Genomic DNA, 21,619 nt, shown 5'->3' on the forward strand with positions numbered 1-21,619 from the left:
TAGCAGGGAAACATTTCTGTTTAATTCTTGTAAACCTGGTATCATTTGGGCAAGGATTGCCTTGAAACATTGACTCTCGTTCTCTCTCCACAGAGGCTGCCTGACTTCCAGAAAGTTCCCAGCATTTCCGGCCTTACCTCAGCTTCTTAACGTCTGCAAGATTTTACTTTTGGATCTAAAAGTGACCCGCTACGCAACCCGCCTCCCGGCCCGGGCGGCCGCCATTGGTGGATCGGGAGCACGTGGCCGCTGGCTGGTGAGGTCACGTGGGGCGCGGGGCGGTGACGTCACCCTTTGTCCCATATTTGGGAGTGAGGAAGTTGGCAACCCTACTAATACGGGACAAGGGCGGTCCCGAACGGGACAAACCAATTTAGCCCAAAATACGGGATGTCCCGGCTAATACGGGACAGTTGGCGACCCCTAGTGACCACGAGCACCAATAGGAGATGCCATGTGAGGAGCCCAACCCTTGGTCAAAGGTTCAGAAGAAATCTCAAGGAGCATGGCGGCACGGTGGCGCAGCGGGTAGAGCTGCTGCCTCACAGCACCAGAGACCCGGGTTCCACCCTGACTATGGGTGCTGTCTGTACGGAGTTTCCACATTCTCCCCGTGACCTGCGTGGGTTTTCTCCGGATGCTCCGGTTTCCTCCCACACTCTAAAGACGTGCAGGTTTGTAGGTTAATTGGCTTGGTATGACAAATGTCAATTGTCCCTGGTGTGTTTGGGATAGTGTCAGTGTGCGGGGATCGCTGGTCGGCGCGGGGATTGCTGGTTGGCGCCGGCTCGGTGGGCCGAAGGGCTTGTTTCCACGCTGTTTCTCTAAACTAAACAAAACTAAGCGGAGATTTGGAGGTCATTTCTGAAACCGGACCCAGGTGTTGAAGGCACAGCCACTGATAGGACAGTAATGGGGAACAGTGTCAGCCCAGAGGGCAGAGATGATGAAACACACACTTAAACCTTGCAGGGCTGGAGGGCGTACCAGTGACTGGGAGAGCCACAAGATCACAGACGGACCAGGCACTGCGATGAGAACGTTTCAAAGCTGCTGAACTGATAGGTGGGTTTTAGTTCAGTAAATGTTTATTTTAGAGATACAGCGTGGAACCAGGGTCCACACAGTTTAAGAATAAGGGGTAGGACATTTAGAACGGAAATGAGGAAAAACCTTTTCACTCAGAGAGTTGTGAATCTGTGGAATTCTCTGCCTCAGAAGGCAGTGGAGGCCAATTCTCTGGATGCTTTCAAGAGAGAGCTAGATGGAGCTCTTAAAGGGGGTATGGGGAGAAGGCAGGAACGGGGTACTGATTGTGGATAATCAGCCATGATCACGGTGAATGGCGGTGCTGGATCGAAGGGCCGAATGGCCTCCTCCTGCACCTATTGTCTATTGTCCATTGTCTATTTGGCCCACCGAGACCATCGGTCACCTGTTCACTGGATCCTCGACCCCCCTGACCAATAGACCAAAATCAATAGACAACAGGTGTAGGAGTAAGCCATTTGGCCCTTCGAGCCAGCACCGCAGTGAGGATAGGGGACAAATCATCCTCCACAAGAACCCTCAACACCAGCGCTCTGCAAAGATGCCTTCTCAGCCCCCTTCTTTACGCCTTGTACACTAGGGTTTCCAACTTCCTCACTCCCAAATAAGGGACAAAAGGTGATGTCACCCAGCCAGCGGCCACGTGCTCCCACTCCACCAATGGCAGCCGCCTGGGCCGGGGGGCGGGTTGCTACGCAACCACCGTTAGGCGGCGCGTGGGCCTACACAGTCCGGGCCTACACAGTTCGGGCCTACAGTGTCCGGACCGACAGTGTCTGGGTCTACAGCGCCGTCCGGGCCTACACTGTCCAGGCCTACAGTGTCCAGGCCTTCAGTGCTGTCCGGGCCTAAACTGTCCGGACTTATACCGTCCGGATCTACAGTGTCCGGACCTGCAGTGTCCGGGCGTACAATGTCTGGCCCTACAGCGCTCCCCGGGCCTAATACAGGACAAGGGCGGTCCCATACGAGACAAAACAATTTAGCCCAATATACGAGATGTCCCGGCTAATATGGGACAGTTGGCAACCCTAGTCGGGAGCGAGGTGCAGTCTCTGCTAGAAACATATTTGCGATCATACCTTGCTTATGAAAGTTTAGCGGGGGATTGAGTAATTGAAATTCAGTGGGAGTGTTTTGCTGATGGTCTCAGAGGCTTCCTATTTCCCTGCTTCGTGCAGCCTGCAACAAGCCTGCCCTGCCATTATTGTGCGGCTGGGAGTTGTAATAAAGCAGAGAACTCCATAAAATATTAATCATAACAAACAAATCAAAAAAATTAGATCAATCTGAAATGGTCAAGGCAGGATCGTAAAGTGGGATCGACAGCAAACCCAGCCTCATTTACATATGCAAATGCATGCTAATTGCCCTCATTTGGGATGCAAAACATCCTCAACACATCCCAGGCAAAACTCTTCGTAAGACGAGCAAGCGAGACCTTTCCTTCACTCCTTAACCCTTGCACCGAGTGGCTTCGAGCAACCGTGCTGCACAAGATGGTTGTGATGGGAGAGGTTTAACGATGTTTTGGAGAACACATCCCAAACCGGCAACAGCAATCCTTCACACACAAACGAGGACGGTGGGACTGATCATTTAGGGGAGGCATCCAGCTCATTAATGCTCCTGGTTCCATCCCAGTCACTGCTCCACTCTGGATAAGCCAGTGGGGGATGAACACGGAGCACCCAGCCTCCACAACAAGATCCATCGTCTCACGATCAGCAACAAGGCCAAAGCTGGGAGAAGGATGGTCAACCACACAGAGAATTGGCAGGAAAACACCTCCCCAACTCCATGAGAGAGGGAGGGAGAGTGGGAGAGGGAGATGGAGATGGAGATGGAGAGGGAGAGGGAGAGGGGGAGATGGAGGGGGAGAGGGGGAGAGGGAGATGGAGAGGGGGGGAGGGGGGGAGGGGGAGGGGGGGAGGGGGAGGGGGAGGGGGAGGGGGAGGGGGAGGGGGAGGGGGAGGGGGAGGGGGAGGGGGAGGGGGAGGGGGAGGGGGAGGGGGAGGGGGAGGGGGAGGGGGAGGGGGAGGGGGAGGGGGAGGGGGAGAGAGAGGGGGAGAGGGGGAGAGGGGGAGAGAGGGAGAGAAGGGGAGAGGGGGAGAGGGGGAGAGGGGGAGAGGGGGAGAGGGGGAGAGGGGGAGAGGGGGAGAGGGGGAGAGGGAGAGGGAGAGGTCCACCAAGTCCGCTCTGACCAGCGATCTCCGTTCACCCGCACAATTCTAAACACTGGGAACAATTTACAATTTTTACCAAAGCTAATTAACCCACGACCTTGCACCTGGAGAAAGCCCACGCGGTCACGGGGCGAACGTGCAAACTCCACACAGACAGCACCCGCGGCCAGGATCGAACCAGGGTCTCTGGTGCCGTGAGGCAGCAGCTCTACCCGCTGCACCAGGGTGTTCAACATGGTTGGGCAATGGGTGCAAAGTGCCATCCGTCCTCTGGGCGTGTGCCACCCACGGGTGGGGATGCCAGTTAGGGTCGGCCACCTGTCCCGTATTAGCTGGGATGCCCCGTATTTTGGGGTTGATTAGTGCGGGACACGCCCTTGTCCCCATATTAGTAGGGTTGCCAACTTTCTCACTCACCAAATAAGGGACGAAAGGGCGACCGTGCCCCCCCCCCCCGCGTCCCACATTACCTCACCCAGCCAGCGGACACGTGGAGCGGGAGCACGTGGCCGCTGGCTGGGTGAGGTCACGTGGGGCATGGGGGGGATCGAGGTCGTCCTTTTGTTCCTTATTTGGGAGTGAGAAAGTTGGCAACCGTACTAACCCTACCAGGGGCGGGGCGACGGGGTCCACCCGCAGTGTACCTGGCAGCTCCTTGTAAATGTCCTCGTCTTGCTCGTCATCCATCAAGTCAAGTCAAGTCAAGTTTATTAGTCACATACACATACACGATTTGCAGTGAAATGAAAGTGGCAATGCTTGCGGATTGCGCAAAAAAAGAATTATGGTTGCAGCATATAAATAAAAGTTAATATAGAGAAGACAAAATCTAGTCCCTGGTGATATGAGGGTTAACAGTCCTGATGGCCTTTGGGAAGAAACTCCGTCTGACCCTCTCTGTTTTCACAGCGTGTCAGCGGAGGCGTTTGCCTGACCGTAGCAGCTGGAGCAGTCCGTTGCTGGGGTGGTAGGGGTCCCCCATAATGTTGCTTGCTCTGGATCTGCACCTCCTGATGTATAGGTCCTGCAGGGGGGCGAGTGTAGTTCCCATGGTGCGTTCAGCCGAACGCACTACTCTCCGCAGGGCCTTCCTGTCCTGGGCAGAGCTGTTCCCAAACCAGACTGTGATGTTGCCGGACAGGATGCTCTTTACAGCCCCAGAGTAGAAGCACTGAAGGATCCTCAGAGACACTCTGAATTTCCTCAGCTGTCTGAGGTGGTAAAGGCTCTGCCTTGCAGTACCCACCAGTGGTAGGTCACGTGGGGCGTGGGGGGGGGGGGGGGGGGGGGGGTGAGGTCGTCATTTTGCCCCTTATTTGGGAGTGAGGAAGGTGGCAACCGTACAACCCTACCAGGGGCGGGTCGACAGGGCTCGGTCCGCCCATAGTGTACCTGGCACCTCCTCGTAAATGTCCTCGTCTTGCTCGTCGTCCGTGGAGGCAGCCGGGGCGATGGCGAAGGACCTGCGCTTAGCGACGGGCGCGTCGACATCGTCGTACATCTCCTCCTGCTGCTCCCCTTGATCACCCAGCGCCAATTCTCCCTCTTCATCGTCCTCCCCCTCCTCCTCCTCTTCCACAGGGATGAAGTTGGAGTTCATGTCTGTGGGAGAAACAGCACACCATGTACGAGGCACAAGAACATTACAGACAATAGACAATAGACGCAGGAGGAGGCCATTCAGCCCTTCGAGCCTGTATGCACCACCATTCTATGTGATCATGCCTGATCACCCACAATCTGTACCCCGTTCCTGCCTTCTCCCCATACCCCTTGACTCCGCTATCCTTAAGAACTCTATCTAGCTCTCTCTTGAATGCATTCAGAGAATTGGCCTCCACTGCCTTCTGAGGCAGAGAGTTCCACAGATTCACAACTCTCTCACTAAAAAAGTTTTTCCTCATCTCCGTTCTAAATGGCCTACCCCTTATTCTTAAACTGTGGCCCCTGGTTCTGGACTCCCCCAACATTGGGAACATGTTTCCTGCCTCTAGCGTGTCCAATCCCTTAATAATGTGTAGGATAGTGTTAATGTGCGGGGATCGCTGGGCGGCGCAGACTTGGTGGGCCAAAAAGGCCTGTTTCCGCGCTGATTACAAGCCTGGTCGCTCCAGTCTTTCAATACGACAGTCCCACCATTCCGGGAATTAACGTGGTGAACCTACGCTGCATTCCCTTCTTCAAGGTAGATACAAAAAGCTGGAGTAACTCAGCGGGTCAGGCAGACATCGCGGAGAGGAAGGAATGGGTGACGTTTCGGGTCGAGACCCTTCTTCAGACTGAACTCGTTTAGTTTAGGTTCCTTGTTTAGTTTAGCTTCGAGATACAGCGCGGAAACAGGCCCCTTCGGCCCACCGAGTACCTGCTAACCAGCGATCCCGCACACTAACACTATCCTACACACGCTGGGGACAATTTACACATACACCAAGCCAATTCACTGGCAAACCTGCACGACTTTGGAGCGCAGGAAGAAAACCGAAGATCTCAGAGAAAACCCACGCAGGTCACGGGGAGAACGAGCAAACTCCGTACAGAGTCTAGTTCAAGAGCGTTTAATTGTCAAAACAACGACAGTCTTACTTGCAGCGGCTTACCACTCTCAGCTTTGGTGATACAGCGGGGAAACGGGCCCTTGGGCCCACCACGTCCGTGCTGACCAGTGGTCACCCTGTACGCTAACACAATCCTACACACACTAACGACAATTTACAATTTTTATCAAAGCCCATTAACCTACAAACCTGCACATCTTTGGAGTGTGGGAGGAAACCGGAGCACCCGGAGAAAACCACGCAGGTCTTGGGGAGAACGTGCAACTGCGTACAGACAGCGCCCGTAGTCAGCAACTCTACCGCCGTGCACCGTGCCGTTATCATTGTGTGTGCTCTATCTTTAGATTTCAGAGGGGTTCCATGTGGTGGATACGGAAACCCAGCTCCCCTCAGTGAATATGATGAGCGTTTTGGCGGCACTGGGCCTGTACTCGCTGGAGTTTAAGCGTTTGGCGGCACTGGGCCTGTACTCGCTGGAGTTTAGAAGGATGAGCGGGGACCTCATTGAATGGTGAGCGGCCCGGATAGAGCGGATGTGGGGAGGATGTTTCCACTAGTGGGAGAGTCTAGGACCAGAGGGCACTGCCTCAGAATAAAAGAACGTACCTTTAATAAGGAGATGAGGAGGAGTTTTTCTAGTCAAAGGATGGAAACAGACACAGAATGATGGAGTAACTCAGCGGGTCAGGCAGCGTCTCTGGATAGAAGGAATTGGTGATGTTTCGGGTTGAGACCCTTCTTCAAACTGAATCAGGGGAGAGGGAGATATGGAGATAAGGAAGTGGAAAGTGTGAAAATGAGACAAAGGGGATGGAGTTGAAGGGAAATGTAGAACAGGTCATTGGTAGCTGGGCGAAGGCAACAACAATGCAAACAGAGGTAGAATGTAAACAAGGACAGTCAGACTGGTGGGAGAACTTGGAAGGAGGAGGGGGTGGAGAGAGGGAAAGCAAGAGTTACTTGAAGTTAGAGAAGTCAATGTTCATACCGCTGGGGTGTAAGCTGCCCATCGAAATATGAGGTGCTGTTCGTCCAATTTGCGCTGGGCCTCACTCTGTCAATGGAGGAGGCCCAGGACAGAAAGGTCAGTGTGGGAGTGGGGGGGGGAGAGTTAAAGTGCTGAGCCACCGGGAGACCGGGTAGGTTCAGGCGGACTGAGCGGAGGTGTTCAGCGAACCGATCGCCGAGCCTGCACTTGGTCTCGCCGATGTACAGGAGTCCACACCTGGAACAGCGGATACAGTAGATGAGGTTGGGGGAGGTGCGAGTGAACCTCTGCCTCACCTGGAAAGTCTGTCAGGGTCTTTGGATGGAGCGGAGGGGCGAGGTACGGGGACAGGTGCTGCATCTGTGGATGGAGCGGAGGGGGGAGGTCCAGGGACAGGCGCAGGACCTGTGGATGGAGTGGAGGGGGGAGGTCCAGGGACAGGCGCAGGACCTGTGGATGGAGTGGAGGGGGGAGGTACAGGGACAGGTGCAGGACCTGTGGATGGAGTGGAGGGGGGAGGTACAGGGACAGGTGCAGGACCTGTGGATGGAGTCGAAGAGGGGATTAGAACCCCCCTTCCACGGCCCAGATGGGGAGCATTTCCCCAGCTTCAGTGCACAGTCTCTGCTCAGCACACACTGCACTCCACAGTATCAGAGACTACCCACGGTAAAGCCTGAACAATATTTACCATCGGGCCCAGGCTAATAACACTTCAAATGATTTTACAACAATAACACAGAAGCAAAAAAATCAATATCTTTCTCAGTAACACTGACACGAAACAGGTGATAAATTTAATTTGTATCAACCTGTGTCGCTGCTTTTGAGTCAGCTCGGAGTTTATTTTCTTGACTGTACATGGATTCCACTTTATTTAATTCCACAAATCAATATCTGTAAATGCTGTCGGGTGGAAGTATTTCTGGGGCAGGAGGGGCGAGCGTTTCACTCTTCACTCATTTCCCCGTCTGAGGTACCAATGATCGTCTCTGTGACAATGATCGCACTGACCGGTTAATGGGCGGGCACCGAACTAAAACTGCACCCATCATAATCAGAGCGGTGGAGGTTCAATCCGAGCTCTCGCTAGCTGCCAGAGACCCTGATCGGATTACAGAGAGACAAGCTACGTATAGACTCCAGTCCACAGCACACACAGGGGCAGCTGACACTGGCTTGCCTGAGTTGGAATCCTTTCAATTGTAAGCCAAGTCTTTCTCCTACAGTCATAGAGTGATCCAGCATGGAAACAGGCCCTTTGGACCAACTTGCCCGCGCCGCCCAACATGTCCCATCTACATAGGGTTGCCAACTGTCCCGTATTAGCCGGGACATCCCCGTATTTTGGGCTAAATTGGTTTCTACCGTACGGGACCACCCTTGTCCCGTGTTAGTACGGTTGCCAACTTCCCCAATCCCAGATTAGGGACAAAGGGTGATATCACCGCCCCACACCCCACGTGACCTCACCCAGCCAGGGGCCCACGTGCTCCCGGCCTGGGCGGCCACCATTGGTGGAGCGGGGGCACGTGGGCACTGGCTGGGTGAGGTCACGTGGGACGTGGGGCGGTGACGTCACCCTTTGTCCCGTATTTGGGAGTGAGGAAGTTGGCAAGCCTACATCTGCACGATACAACATGTCCCTTCTATACGATACGACATGATAGATCTTTATTTATTCCAGGAGGGAAATTGATGCCACACCCGTCCCACCTGCCTACATTTGCCCCATATCCCTCCAAACCTGTCCTGCCCCTGTCAGATCGACACAAAAAGCTGCAGTAACTCAGCGGGCCAGGCAGCATCACAGGGGAAAAGGAATGAAGAGGTGATGTTTCAGGTCGAGGCCTTTCTTCCTCCTCTGTCCTATCCATGTACCTCTCTAAATGTTTCTTAAACATTGCACTAGTACCGGCCTCAACTACCTCCTCTGGCAGCTCGTTCCATACACCCACCACCCTTTGTGTGAAAAAGTTACCCCTCAGATTCCTATTAAATCTTTTCCATTTCACCTTGAACCTATGTCCTCTGGTCGGCGATTCCCCTACTCTGGGTGAGGGACTCTGTGCATCTACCCGGTCTATTCCTCTATTAGATCACCCCTCATTCTCCTGCGCTCCAAGGAATAGAGTCCCAGCCTGCTCAACCTCTCCCTGTAGCTCACACCCTCGAGCCCAGGTAACATCCTTGTAATTCTTCTCTGTACCCTCTTCAGCATCTCTACCGCTGAGCCGCCCTTGTAATGAGGCGACCAGAACTGCAGTGGACAACTTGGTCAGCATGGATAAGTTGGGCCGAAGGGCCTGCTTTGACGCTGTATAACTCTATGGGACAGTGGAGTCTAAGGAGTGCCAGCAGCGTGGGGATTAGGGGTGGGGGACATGCTCTGTGTCCTCATGTCTGTAGAACTCCGAGACTGAGTGGCTACAGGGCGGCACGGTGGCGCAGCGGTAGAGTTGCTGCCTCACAGCGCCAGAGACCCGGGATCGATCCTGACCACGGGTTTTGTCTGTGACTTGTGCCCGTGACCTGCGTGGGTTTTCTCCGGGTGCTCCGGTTTCCTCCTACACTCCAAAGACGTACAGGTTTGTAAGTTAATTGGCTTTGGTATAAATGTAAAATTGTCCCTAGTGTGTGTCGGATAGTGTTGGTGTGCGGGGATCGCTGGTCGGCGCGGACTCGGTGGGCCGAAGGGCCTGCTTCCGCGCTGTATCTCTAAACGACACTAAACTAAACAGAGGGAAACATGCCAAAGGACATGAACCTCAGGCACAAGGGGGCTTGAGTGCTCTGCCAGAAATTGTTTTTAATTAGTGGCAAACTTCAAACTTTTATTACCTTAATCAATGGAACCATGTTTAATTAGAAACTGAATTTTCCAGCGCTGACTAATATTCACCACACTGGGGTCTTACAGGGAAAGATGGACCATGCTCATTTAAAATTTAATTGGAAAGTAAATGTGATTTTAAAAGAAAGTCAAATTACAATTTATTTAAGGAACCAATGGATGCAGATAAGAGTGATTTAAAACTTACTTAAACTGTGCTGACAGATGGAAATATTGCTATTTATTAAAACCCAGTCGGCACTCCAACACCGTGCCATCGATCTGTTGTGTTGAGATCAGACAGACACACTCTCTGGATCCCAAAGACTACTGAAATTGTCTTTGGATGCTGCTTAGAACATGCTATGTAGTCCAGTATAAAACTGAACAGATGTAGGAAACTGCAGATGCTGGTTTAAATCGAAGGCAGACACAAAATGCTGGAGTAACTCAGTGGGTCAGGCAGCGTCTTTGGAGAGAAGGAATGGGTGTCGTTTCGGGTAGAGCCCCTTCTTCAGACTGATGTCAGGGGAGGGGGTGGGATACACCTGGTTCCGTACTGTATCTCTGAAGTCTGAACTCTAAATACTGTTAGACAGTCAGAAGACAAGTTGCCCAGTTGCCCTGAGAGGCAACTTTCCCACAGAGAGGGTGCAGGATGTATGGAACGAGCTGCCAGAGGAGGTCGTTGAGGCAGGGATTATAACAGCATTTAAAGGACACTTGTGCAGGTACATGGGCAGGAAAGGTTTAGACGGTTTTGGACAAATGGAACTAGCGTAGACAAGGCAATCTTGGTTGGCAGGGAGAAGTTTGGCCGAAGGGCCTGTTTCCGGGCTGTGTGACTCTCTGACTGGGTCAGGGTTGCCAACTGTCCCGTATTAGTCGGGACATTGCTTATTTTGGGCTAGATTTGTTTGTCCCGTACGGGACCGCCCTTGTCCCATATTAGGCCCGGGGGGCGCTGTAGGCCCGGACACTGTAGGCTCGGACTGTATAGGCCCGGACAGTATAGGCCCAGACAGTGTAGACCCGGACAGTGTAGGCCCGGACAGTGTAGGCCCGGACAGTGTAGGCCCTGACAGTGTAGGCCCGGACAGTGTAGGCCCGGAGAGTGTAGGGCCGGACAGTATAGGGCCGGACAGTGTAGGCCCGGAGAGTGTAGGCCCGGACAGTGTAGGCCCGGAGAGTGTAGGCCCGGACAGTATAGGCCCAGACAGTGTAGGCCCCGGACAGTATAGGCCCGGACAGTGTAGACCCCAACAGTGTATGCCTGGAGGCCCGGGCAGCGACTAATGGAGGTTGCATAGCAACCCACCTCCCGGGCCGGGCGGCCGCCATTGGTAGAGCGGGAGCACGTGGCCGCTGGCTGGGTGAGGTCATGTGACGTCACCTCTTGTCCCTTATTTGGGAGTGAGGAAGTTGGCGACCCTAGGCCCACCTGTAGGACGATCCTGTGTTGTCTGGCCTTGCTTCACCTGGCGACCTTCACTTGATGCTGTGCGGGGTTTGTGTGGGAGGGAGGGAGTGGCGGGATTAATCAGCGTGCTCACTTACCTTTCAACACAAACAAGATGTTATCCACCCACTCCTTGGCCTCCCGCATGCTCAGGGCAGTGAACTGGGAAGAGGAAGAAAGATTCATCAGACTGGAGCTCTCACTGAATCTTTGCTGCATCCCCTCAGTTAGTAGATTGTCACAAACCCCCACCAACAACACCTCAAATGTGGAGATCCCACCACCAACCATCGCGTCACAGAGCTGAGGAAAGGACGGACTTTTATAGACAATAGACAATAGGTGCAGGACAAGGCCATTCGGCCCTTCACACCAGCACCACCATTCACTGTGATCATGGCTGATCATCCACAATCAGTACCCCGTTCCTGCCTTCTCCCCATATCCTCTCTCTTTAAGAGCTCTGACCAGCTCTCTCATGAAAGCATCCAGAGAATCGGCCTCCACTGCCTTCTGAGGCAGAGAATTCCACAGATTCACAACTCTCTGGGTGAAAAAGTTTCCCCTCATCTCCGTTCCAAATGGCCGACCCCTTATTCTTAAACCTTTAGAAAGGAGGAATTTCTTTAGTGGTGAATCTGTGGAATTCTTTGCCACAGACGGCTGTGGAGGTCAAGTCAATTGGTATTTGTAAGGTGGAGATTGTCAAATTCTTGATCAGTGCTGGTGTCAGGGGTCCACAAACGCCTCCAATCTCATAGTTCCCCAGCCCCGCACGGCCCGATTCTACCTCCTACCCAAAATCCACAAACACAACTGTCCCGGCAGACCCATTGTCTCTGCCTGCTCATGCCCTACCGAACTTATCTCTACCTACCTCGACTCCATCCTATCCCCCCTGGTTAAATCCCTCCCCACCTACGTCCAAGACACCTCACACGCTCTCCATCTCCTGGATAACTTCCGGTTCCCAGGCCCCCACTCCCTCATTTTCACCATGGATGTCCAGTCACTCTACACCTCCATCCCCCACAAGGATGGTCTCAAAGCCCTCCGTTTCTTCCTCGACCATAGAACCAGCCAATCCCCATCGACCAACACTCTCCTCTGCCTAGCAGAGCTGGTTCTTACCCTCAACAACTTCTCCTTTGACTCCTCCCACTTCCTCCAAACCAGAGGCGTAGCTATGGGCACTCGCATGGGCCCTAGCTACGCCTGCCTCTTTGTCGGGTACGTCGAACAATCCCTGTTCCAGACGTACACTGGCCCCATCCCCGAACTCTACCTCCGCTACATCGACGACTGCATTGGTGCTACCTCTTGCACCCATGCAGAACTCACTGACTTCATACACTTCACCTCCAATTTCCATCCTGCCCTTAAATATACCTGGACTATCTCTGACATCTCCCTTCCGTTTCTGGACCTCACCATCTCCATCACAGGAGACAGACTAGTGACGGACATTTACTACAAGCCCACCGACTCGCACAGCTATCTGGACTACACTTCTTCCCACCCGGTCCCTTGCAAAAAGTCTATCCCCTACTCCCAATTCCTCCATCTACGCCGCATCTGCGCCCGGGATGAGGTGTTTCAGACTAGGGCTTCCGAGATGTCCTCGTTCTTCAGAAAACGGGGCTTCCCCTCCTCCATTATAGATGAGGCTCTCACTAGGGTCTCTTCTACATCCCGCAGCTCCGCTCTTGCTCCCCCTCCCCCCACTCGCAACAAGGACAGGATCCCCCTCGTTCTCACCTTCCACCCCACCAGCCAGCGGATCCAACATATCATCCACCAACATTTCCGTCACCTACAACGGGACCCCACCACTGGCCATATCTTCCCATTCCCTCCCCTTTCTGCGTTCCGCAGAGACCGTTCCCTCCGTAACTCCCTGGTCCACTCGTCCCTTCCTACCCAAACCACCCTAAACCCGGGCACTTTCCCCTGCAACCGCACGAGATGCAACACCTGTCCCTTTACCTCCCCCCTCAACTCCATCAAAGGACCCAAACAGTCTTTCCAGGTGAGACAGCGGTTCACCTGCACCTCCTCCAACCTCATCTATTGCATCCGCTGCTCTAGATGTCAACTTATTTATATTGGCGAAACCAAGCGCAGGCTCGGCGATCGCTTCGCTGAACACCTGCACTCAGTCCGCATCAACGCAACTGATCTCCCGGTGGCCCAGCACTTTAACTCCCCCTCCCATTCCCAGTCTGACCTCTCTGTCATGGGCCTCCTCCAGTGCCATAGTGAGGCCCGCCGGAAATTGGAGGAGCAGCACCTCATATTTTGCCTGGGCAGTTTACAGCCCGGTGGTATGAACGTCGACTTCTCCAACTTCAGATAGCTCCTCTGTCCCTCCCTTCCCCTCCTCCTTCCCAGATCTCCCTCTATCTTCCTGTCTCCACCTATATCCTTCCTTTGTCCCACCCCCGACATCAGTCTGAAGAAGGGTCTCGACCCGAAACGTCACCCATTCCTTCTCTCCCGAGATGCTGCCTGACCTGCTGAGTTACTCCAGCATTTTGTGAATAAATCGATTTGTACCAGCATCTGCAGTTATTTTCTTATACTACTGGTGTCAGGGGTTATGGGGAGAAGGCAGGAGAATGGGGTTGGGAGGGAGAGATAGATCAGCCGTGATTGAATAGCGGAGTAGACTTGATGGGCCGAATGGATTAATTCTGCTCTTATGACATAAACTTTTCAATCTCTGTTCCACTTGTAAACGACTATATTCTACACCCTGGTGTTTTCCTGTTCACTCTGCCCGTTGTACCTGTGTTGGGATTGATTTAATCCCTGTATAGTATTATCCAATTTGAATGGGCAGCCCACAAGACAAAGCCCTTCACTGTGTCTCGGTAACATGACACGGGTAAACCTGACCCTACACCGACTGGGGGTGGGGGTGAAGGCCCAGAGTCTGAGCTCATCTGCAAAATCAACCATTTCCACCTTCACGCCATCTGTGGCGTGACCACTCTACCGACGGTGGCGCAGCGGTAGAGTTGCCGCCTTGCAGCGAATGCAGCGCCGGACACCCTGGTTCGATCCCGACTACGGGCGCTGTCTGTACGGAGTTTGTACGTTCTCCTGCGTGGGTTTTCTCCGAGATCTACGGTTTCCTCCCACACTCCAAAGACGTGCATGTGCTTGGTAAATGTAAATGGTGCAGGATAGTGTTGGCGCGCGGGGATCGCTGGTCGGCGCGGGCCCGGTGCGCATAAAGGGCCTGTTTCCGCGCTGTATCTCTAAACTAAACTAACAGGTGATTCTTACCTGATACACCTTCCTGTCCAAACTCCTGACCTCGAAACAACAACTATTTTTCTTGGAATCTTTCCGGAGATTGTGAACCAGGTAGGCATCGTGCACATAAAACGCTCCTCTCTGCTGCTTATCTGCAAGAAAACATCGTCATCTTCAGAGGGCATCAGAAGGGCCCAGGGTGGCTTCTGGGTCAATAGACAGTAGACAATAGGTGCAGGAGTAGGCCATTCAATGTGAATGGCCATTCAAGGAGTTAGAGTTAGGGTAGGCCATTCAAGGAGTAGGCCATTCAATGTGATCATGGCTGATCATTCACAATCAGTACCCCGTTCCTGCCTTCTCCCCATACCCCCTGACTCCGCTATCCTTAAGAGCTCTATCGAACTCTCTCTTGAAAGCATCCAAAGAATTGGCCTTCACTGCCTTCTGAGACTGAGAATTCCACAGATTCAAAACTCTCTGACTGAAAAAGTTTTTCCTCATCTCCGTTCTAAATGGCCTACCCCTTATTCTTAAACTGTGGCCCCTGGTTCTGGACTCCCCCAACAATGGGAACATGTTTCCAGCCTCTAATGTGTCCAACCCCTTAATAGTCTTATATGTTTCAATAATACGGTCGATATTCGGTCCAGCGACCAGATCTCCAGGGAGAGGTACAGTGAGAAGCTTTTGTCGCGTGCTAACCAGTCAGCAGAAAGACAATACATGATTACCCTCGAGACAGTCACAGTGTACAGATACAAGATAAGGGGCTAACGTCTCAATGCGATACGATACGATAGAACGTTATATATCCCAGGACGAAAACTGATCTGCCTAGCTCTTAAGGATAGCGGAGTCAGGAGGTATGGGGAGAAGGCAGGAACGGGGTACTGATTGAGAATGGCTCGGCGATCGCTTCGCTAAAACCAAACGCTGGCTCGGCGATCGCTTCGCTCAACACCTGCGCTCGGTCCACGTTGGCCAATCTGATCTCCCGGTGGCCCAGCACTTCAACTCCCCCTCCCATTCCCAGTCTGACCTTTCTGTCATGGGCCTCCTCCAGTGCCATAGTGAGGCCCACCGGAAATTGGAGGAACAGCACCTCATATTTCGCCTGGGCAGCTTGCAGCCCAGTGGTATGAACATCGACTTCTCCAACTTTAGATAGTTCCTCTGTCCCTCTCTTCCCCTCCCCCTTCCCAGATCTCCCTCTATCTTCCTGTCTCCACCTATATCCTTCCTTTGTCCCGCCCCCCTGACATCAGTCTGAAGAAGGGTCTCGACCCGAAACGTCACCCATTCCTTCTCTCCTAAGATGCTGCCTGACCTGCTGAGTTACTCCAGCATTTTGTGAATAAATGCCATGATCACATTGAATGGTGGTGCTGGCTCGAAGGGCCGAATGGCATCCTCCTGCACCTATTGTCTATTGTCTATTATCTATTAAGAGTCATAAAACATAAAAGCACAAAATACATGAAACATGAAATTAAAGTTACGAGTGGAAATGATTGGGGATGTGCAAAGATTGGGGGGGGGGGGGGGGTGGGTGGGAAATGGGAGTCAGTCTACCCCAGGACAGAAGGGGGAAGAGTTGTACAGTTTGATAGCCAAAGGGCAGAAGGATCTCCTGTGGCGTTCTGTGCCAATACCAATCCAATCCAACCGCAGTAATGAATTCCACAATGGTCTGATTGGGCACGTGCGAGTTTTCCAGGATCGGTGGGTCTACCTTTCTCACTGCTGTAATAGTAGAATATGTTGGTGTTCAGCGCACAGAATCGGCGACGCCATTCCGAACCAAAGAAGCTGTGATCTGGAAGGAAAGGGGAGTTAAACACACGTCAATGTCGGGGGACGGGACCCACGATGACCCACAGGAGCTGCCAGAATGGACCAGGATGCAGATGAACCAGTGACATTTTTCTATGGCCACAAGTGTGACAAGTCTTTGCCTACCCAAGGTATGTAAATAGTCGCCATATAAAGGGCGCCCACAAAGTTTCAAAGGTTAGAGTTTAGAGATACAGCGCGGAAACAGGTCCTTCGGCCCACCGGGTGCGCGCCGACCAGCGATCCTCGCACATTAACACTATCCTACACCTACTCGGGACAATTTTTACATTTGCCAAGCCAATTAACCTACACACCTGTACGTCTTTGGAGTGTGGGAGGAAACCGAAGATCTCGGAGAAAACCCACGTAGGTCACGGGGAGAACGTGCAAACTCCGTACAGACAGCACCCGTAGTCGGGATGGAACCCGGGTCTCCGGCGCTGCATTCGCTGTAAGGCAGCAACTCTAACGCTGCGCCACCGTGCCGCACAAAGTATCGCGTGACAAGTCCTCCTTTGCTCTCTCCCCCCCCCCTCCCCTCACTGCGGTCCCCCTACAGCGGGTCCCCCTACAGCGGGTCCCCCTTTGTTCTCCCCCCCTCCAAGATGCCCACCCCTCAACACCGCCCCCCCCTTCGTCCGGCTCCCATGCGGCCCTTCCCCGAACGCCAGCACCCCCATCGACCACCCACCTCGAAGGCCACCGACCTCTATCTACAGACCGAGGTCAACCCTCTCTCACCGCCCACCGCCTCTCCGTCTCCCCACCCCTGCATGCCCAGCACGCTGCATGCTGGTCCATGTCCAACAGGGAGGTCAACCTTGAGCTTGGCTCTGGTCTCCACCCACATCTAACTCACCCCTGTACATTGCCTTTAGTGTGGACAAATGTCTAGGTGGTTCACAGGAGAAGTATCTGACAAAACCCAGCAACCATCCAAGATTTGGGCAGTTGATTAAAAAGTCAACTTGATTAAAAGGTCCCCTCCCTCAATTGGTCTTTAGTCAGAGGGTGGTGAATCTGTGGTGGAGTAGACCTGATGGACTGGAGGGTGGCAGTATAGACTTGATGGGCCGGATGGGCTGAGGCAGGGACTATCACAATATCTGAGAAACAATTAGACAGGTATGTGGATAGGACAGGTTTGGAGGGATATGGACCAAGTGCAGGCAGGTGGGACTAGTGTAGCTGCGACATGTTGGCCGGCGTGGGCAAGTTGGGCCGAAGGGCCTGTTTGACTATGTGTGACTCTATGATTCACTTGTACAGAGGGAACAGTGATAGTTGGCGGAGGGGAGGGACTGAGTTCTGGGTGGTTCGGAGAGGTGGGGGGTGGGGGGGTGGGGGTGGGAAGTGGGTGTCAAAGCACAGAGACAGCACAGGTTGGATCCGACTTCAAGTCCTTTGTCTCTGGCTAAAAATGTTTATCTTAATTAGCTTTCAAGAAAGGATGGCGGCCTCTCGCACTCCCCTGTGCAATGAACACAATGTTTAATCTGCGATGTCTTGCTGCGTAATGGAGTGTGTAGATCACAAAGAAACAATATAAGGCAGTTAGGGGAAGAATCGGCCTCTGAGGAAACACTGTGAGACGTGAGCATCTTTCAAATTGACTGTGAAATTTTGTGAAAGCTAGAAATTTGATGGCAAGACATCAAGCCTTGGACAACAAAGGCAGATAGTGCTAATTAACCAAGAACGCTCTTCACAGACGACGATTGCAGAAAATCTATTTGACTGATCTCCACATTGTCTCGCTGCGACCTTCTAGGAAATTAAAAATAACCACACAGGGATCGTACATTCCCAGACCTCAGTCATGCCTGTTAGAAACATAGAAAACAGGTGCAGGAGCAGGCCATTCGGCCCTTCGAGCCAGCACCACCATTCATTGCGATCATGGCTGATCATCCACAATCGGCAACCTATGCCTGCCATCTCCCCATATCCCTTGATTCCGCTAGCCCCTAGAGCTCTATCTAACTCTCTTTTAAATTCATCCAGTGAATTGGCCTCCACTGCCCTCTGTGACAGAGAATTCCACAAATTCACAACTCAATTCTGTTGCCATTGCGAATCACCTCCTCACGCCCAGCAAGGGCCCAGGTTGTCACGGCACTCACAGGTACGAACCAGGAGCAGAATTAGGCCCCGTCGTGAAAAAAGCAAACTTAACGCTGGTATTCATTTCAAGAGGGCTTGTGTACAAAAACAGGGATGTAATGTTGAGGCTCTATGAGGGCGCTGGCAAAGGCCGCATTTGGAATATTGTGGGCAATTTTGGGCCCCTATCTGCGGAAGGATGTGCTGGCCCTGGAGAGGGCCCAGAGGAGGTTTACAAGAACGATCCCAGGAATGAGTTGGGTTAACCTATGGTGAGCGTTTGTCGGCACTGGGCCTGTACTCGCTGGAGTTTAGAAGGATGAAGGGGGGCCTCATTGAAACTTACACCATTGTGAAAGGCCTGGATAAAGTGGATGTGGAGAGGATGTTTCCACTAGTGGGAGAGTCTGGGACCAGAGGTCACAGCCTCAGAATTAAAGGACATTTTTTTAGGAAGGAGATGAGGAGAAATTTATTTATTCAGAGGGCGGTGAATCTGTGGAATTCTTTGCCACAGAAGGCTATGGAGGCCAAGTCAGTGGATATTTTTAAGGCAGAGATAGATAAGATTCCTGATTACTACAGGTGTCAGGGGTTATGGGGAGAAGGCAGGAGAATGGGGTTAGGAGGGAGAGATAGATCAGCCGTGATTGAATGGCGGAGTAGACTCGATGGACCGAATGGTCTAATTCTGCTCCTAGACCATCTGAACTAGTGAAAACCACCCCCTCTAATCTCCCTGAGTGTTTTAGCAACTCAGTTCTGGCATCAACCTGCTCAATCTCTTCTCTCATCTTCTCCACGATCTTTCCAATATAGATGCTGCACACCACTGTGCTGCAGCAGCTGTGAGTATTCTTAAGTGGTTTTCGAGATATTATCTTTATTGTTCTGAGTGCACGTTTAAACTGTACATTTTTTTGGATGGGGAGTGAAGTAATCTATTTACCTCCCCTGGTTCCTTCCCCTGTGATGAAATGAAGTGGGAATAATTAGGAATTCTACCTGGAGCTAGGATTGCCAGCGGGACAGGGAGGCGGGTTGCTAGGCAACCTGCTAGGCCCGTGGGCCGCTGTCGGCCGGGGACAGTGCAGGCTAACGGAGTGCGTTCGCCTAACGGAGGCTGCCTAGCAACCCGCCTCCCGGCCCAGGCGGCCGCCATTTGTGGAGCGGGAAGCAGGTGGCCGCTGGCTGGGGTGGGGGTCACGTGGGGGCGCGGGGGCGCGGGGCGGTGACGTCACCTTGTCCCGTGTTTGGGAGTGAGATAGTTGGCAGCTCCCCTAGTCCAGAACAGCAGGCAGAGTTCCATTCACACAGATCTCCAGCCTGTGCCACCATGTAATATATATACAATATATACACATATCAAATTGTAAAAGGACTGGACAAGCTCAATGCAGGAAAAATGTTCCCGATGTTGGGGGAGTCCAGAACCAGGGGCCGCACAGTCTTAGAATAAAGGGGAGGCCATTTAAAACTGAGGTGAGAAGAAACTTTTTCACCCAGAGAGTTGTGAATTTGTGGAATTCTCTGCCGCAGAAGGCAGCGGAGGCCAAATCACTGGATGGATTTAACAGAGAGTTAGATAGAGCTCTAGAGGATAGTGGAATCAAGGGATATGGGGAGAAGGCAGGCACGGGTTACTGATTGTGGACGATCAGCCATGATCACAATGAATGGTGGTGCTGGCTCGAAGGGCCGAATGGCCTCCTCCTACACCGATTTTCTATGTTTCTATGTTTCTATGCACTGGCAATCAAAGATACTAGAGGAGCGAGATAGACCACTCGACCCTAAAAACCGTGGTACGTCAAGGCGCCAATTTAGTAGGCAGAAACGTGCAGAAACATTTTAAAAGAAAAATAACAAAAATCTGTGAGATATATTCTGCATTTTAATGGTATCGTCACACACACTGTTCCCCCAAAACACTGGTTACACTGCGAGAGGCGTAACGAACGGCAGGTTTTGCCTACTAAAATGGTGGCCGTTATGCTCCGTTGAGTACTACACTTCAGTAATAGGCGATTTCAACGGAGTGGTCCATCTTGTTCCTCTAGTATCTTCGCTGGCAATGAAGACTGATTGCAAGGGTGCAGAGGGGATGAGTTATGAGGAAAGATTTGTGCAGATTAAACTCTGCAGCCGAGAGTGATGATGGGGGGGGTGGGGGGGGGGGGGGGGGGGTAGGGAGATGCCTTACCTAAGCAAACAAAATAATAAATGACGTGCAGGTGAAGGTGAATCCAAACGCATCTTCACCCAGCCGGCAGCGATCAAGACACAGGGAATCTAAATGACTGTAAACACAGCATATCCATCTCTGTAGTGAGACACTGCAGATGATGGTTTACAAACGAAGACAGACACAAGTAACTCAGCGGGTCAGGCAGCATCTCTGGAGAGAAGACCTGTAAAGGAGGTACCAGTCTGAAGGAGGGTCTCGACCGGAAACGTCACCCATTCCTTCTCTCCAGTGATGCTGCCCGACCCGCTGAGTTACTCCAGCACTCTGTGTCTGTCTTCAGTGTTCCGCGTGCATCTCTGGGATTCCACTGTAGGTCACAAAGGGGAGGTTGTGAAAGAGAGGAATGTATCTCTGCCCGTGCAGGGGACGGAGAAACATAGAAATGTAGAAAATAAGTGCAGGAGGAGGTCATTCGGCCCTTCGAACCAGCACCGCCATTCAATATAATCATGGCTGATCATCCAAAATCAGTACCCCGTTTCTGCTTTCACCCCACATCCCTTGATTCCATCAGCCCGAAGAGCTACATCTATCTCTCTCTTGAAAGCATCCAGTGAATTGGCCTCCGCTGCCTTCTGTGGCAGAGAATCCCACTCTGCAGATGCTGGTTCACACTGAAAGATGGACTCAAAGTGCTGGAGTAACCCAGTGGGACAGGCAGCGTCTGTGGGGAGAAGGTTGGGGGCGAGACCCTGCTTCAGTTTGACTGCGCGGTACCTCTGCGTTTCTTCTCCAGATAGCCTTGCTTCAGAATGCTGGACAAGTCTTGAGCCGGGACCATCGCGATGTCTTCGAATTGCACTGAAACACATCAGAACAAAGGCAGGGAAATCAATAACCTCCAAAGCCCCAACAACGACACATTAACAGTCTCAGCAGAAGCAGCAACCCTTGCTTTCCCTCTCCAGTCCAGTCTGACTGTCCCTGATTACATTTGACCTCTGTTTGCTATGTTGTTGCGTGCAGGAAGGAACTGCAGATGCTGGTTTAAACCGAAGATAGACACAAAATGCGGGAGTAACTCAGCGGGACAGGCAGCATCTCTGGAGAGAAGGAATGGGTGACGTATCGGGTCGAAACCCTTCTTATGTCCTCCT

At 52.5% G+C, this 21,619-nt stretch overlaps 1 protein-coding gene across 1 annotated transcript in view; it reads right to left on the reverse strand.

The window, feature by feature from the left end:
* Positions 1–21,619, reverse strand: part of LOC144607533 (src kinase-associated phosphoprotein 2-like) — a 209,206-nt gene that overhangs the window by 40,686 nt on the left and 146,901 nt on the right. Inside the window, exons 5-9 of the mRNA XM_078424427.1 lie at positions 21,240–21,323; positions 16,068–16,151; positions 14,363–14,484; positions 11,170–11,233; positions 4,629–4,838 (exon numbers count right to left, since the gene is read on the reverse strand). Coding sequence (XP_078280553.1) covers positions 4,629–4,838; positions 11,170–11,233; positions 14,363–14,484; positions 16,068–16,151; positions 21,240–21,323 — 564 coding nt within the window. The remainder of the gene's footprint in view (positions 1–4,628; positions 4,839–11,169; positions 11,234–14,362; positions 14,485–16,067; positions 16,152–21,239; positions 21,324–21,619) is intronic.

This window comes from Rhinoraja longicauda, chromosome 29 (assembly GCF_053455715.1).
Source record: "Rhinoraja longicauda isolate Sanriku21f chromosome 29, sRhiLon1.1, whole genome shotgun sequence".
Classification (NCBI taxonomy): Eukaryota; Metazoa; Chordata; class Chondrichthyes; order Rajiformes; family Arhynchobatidae; genus Rhinoraja; species Rhinoraja longicauda.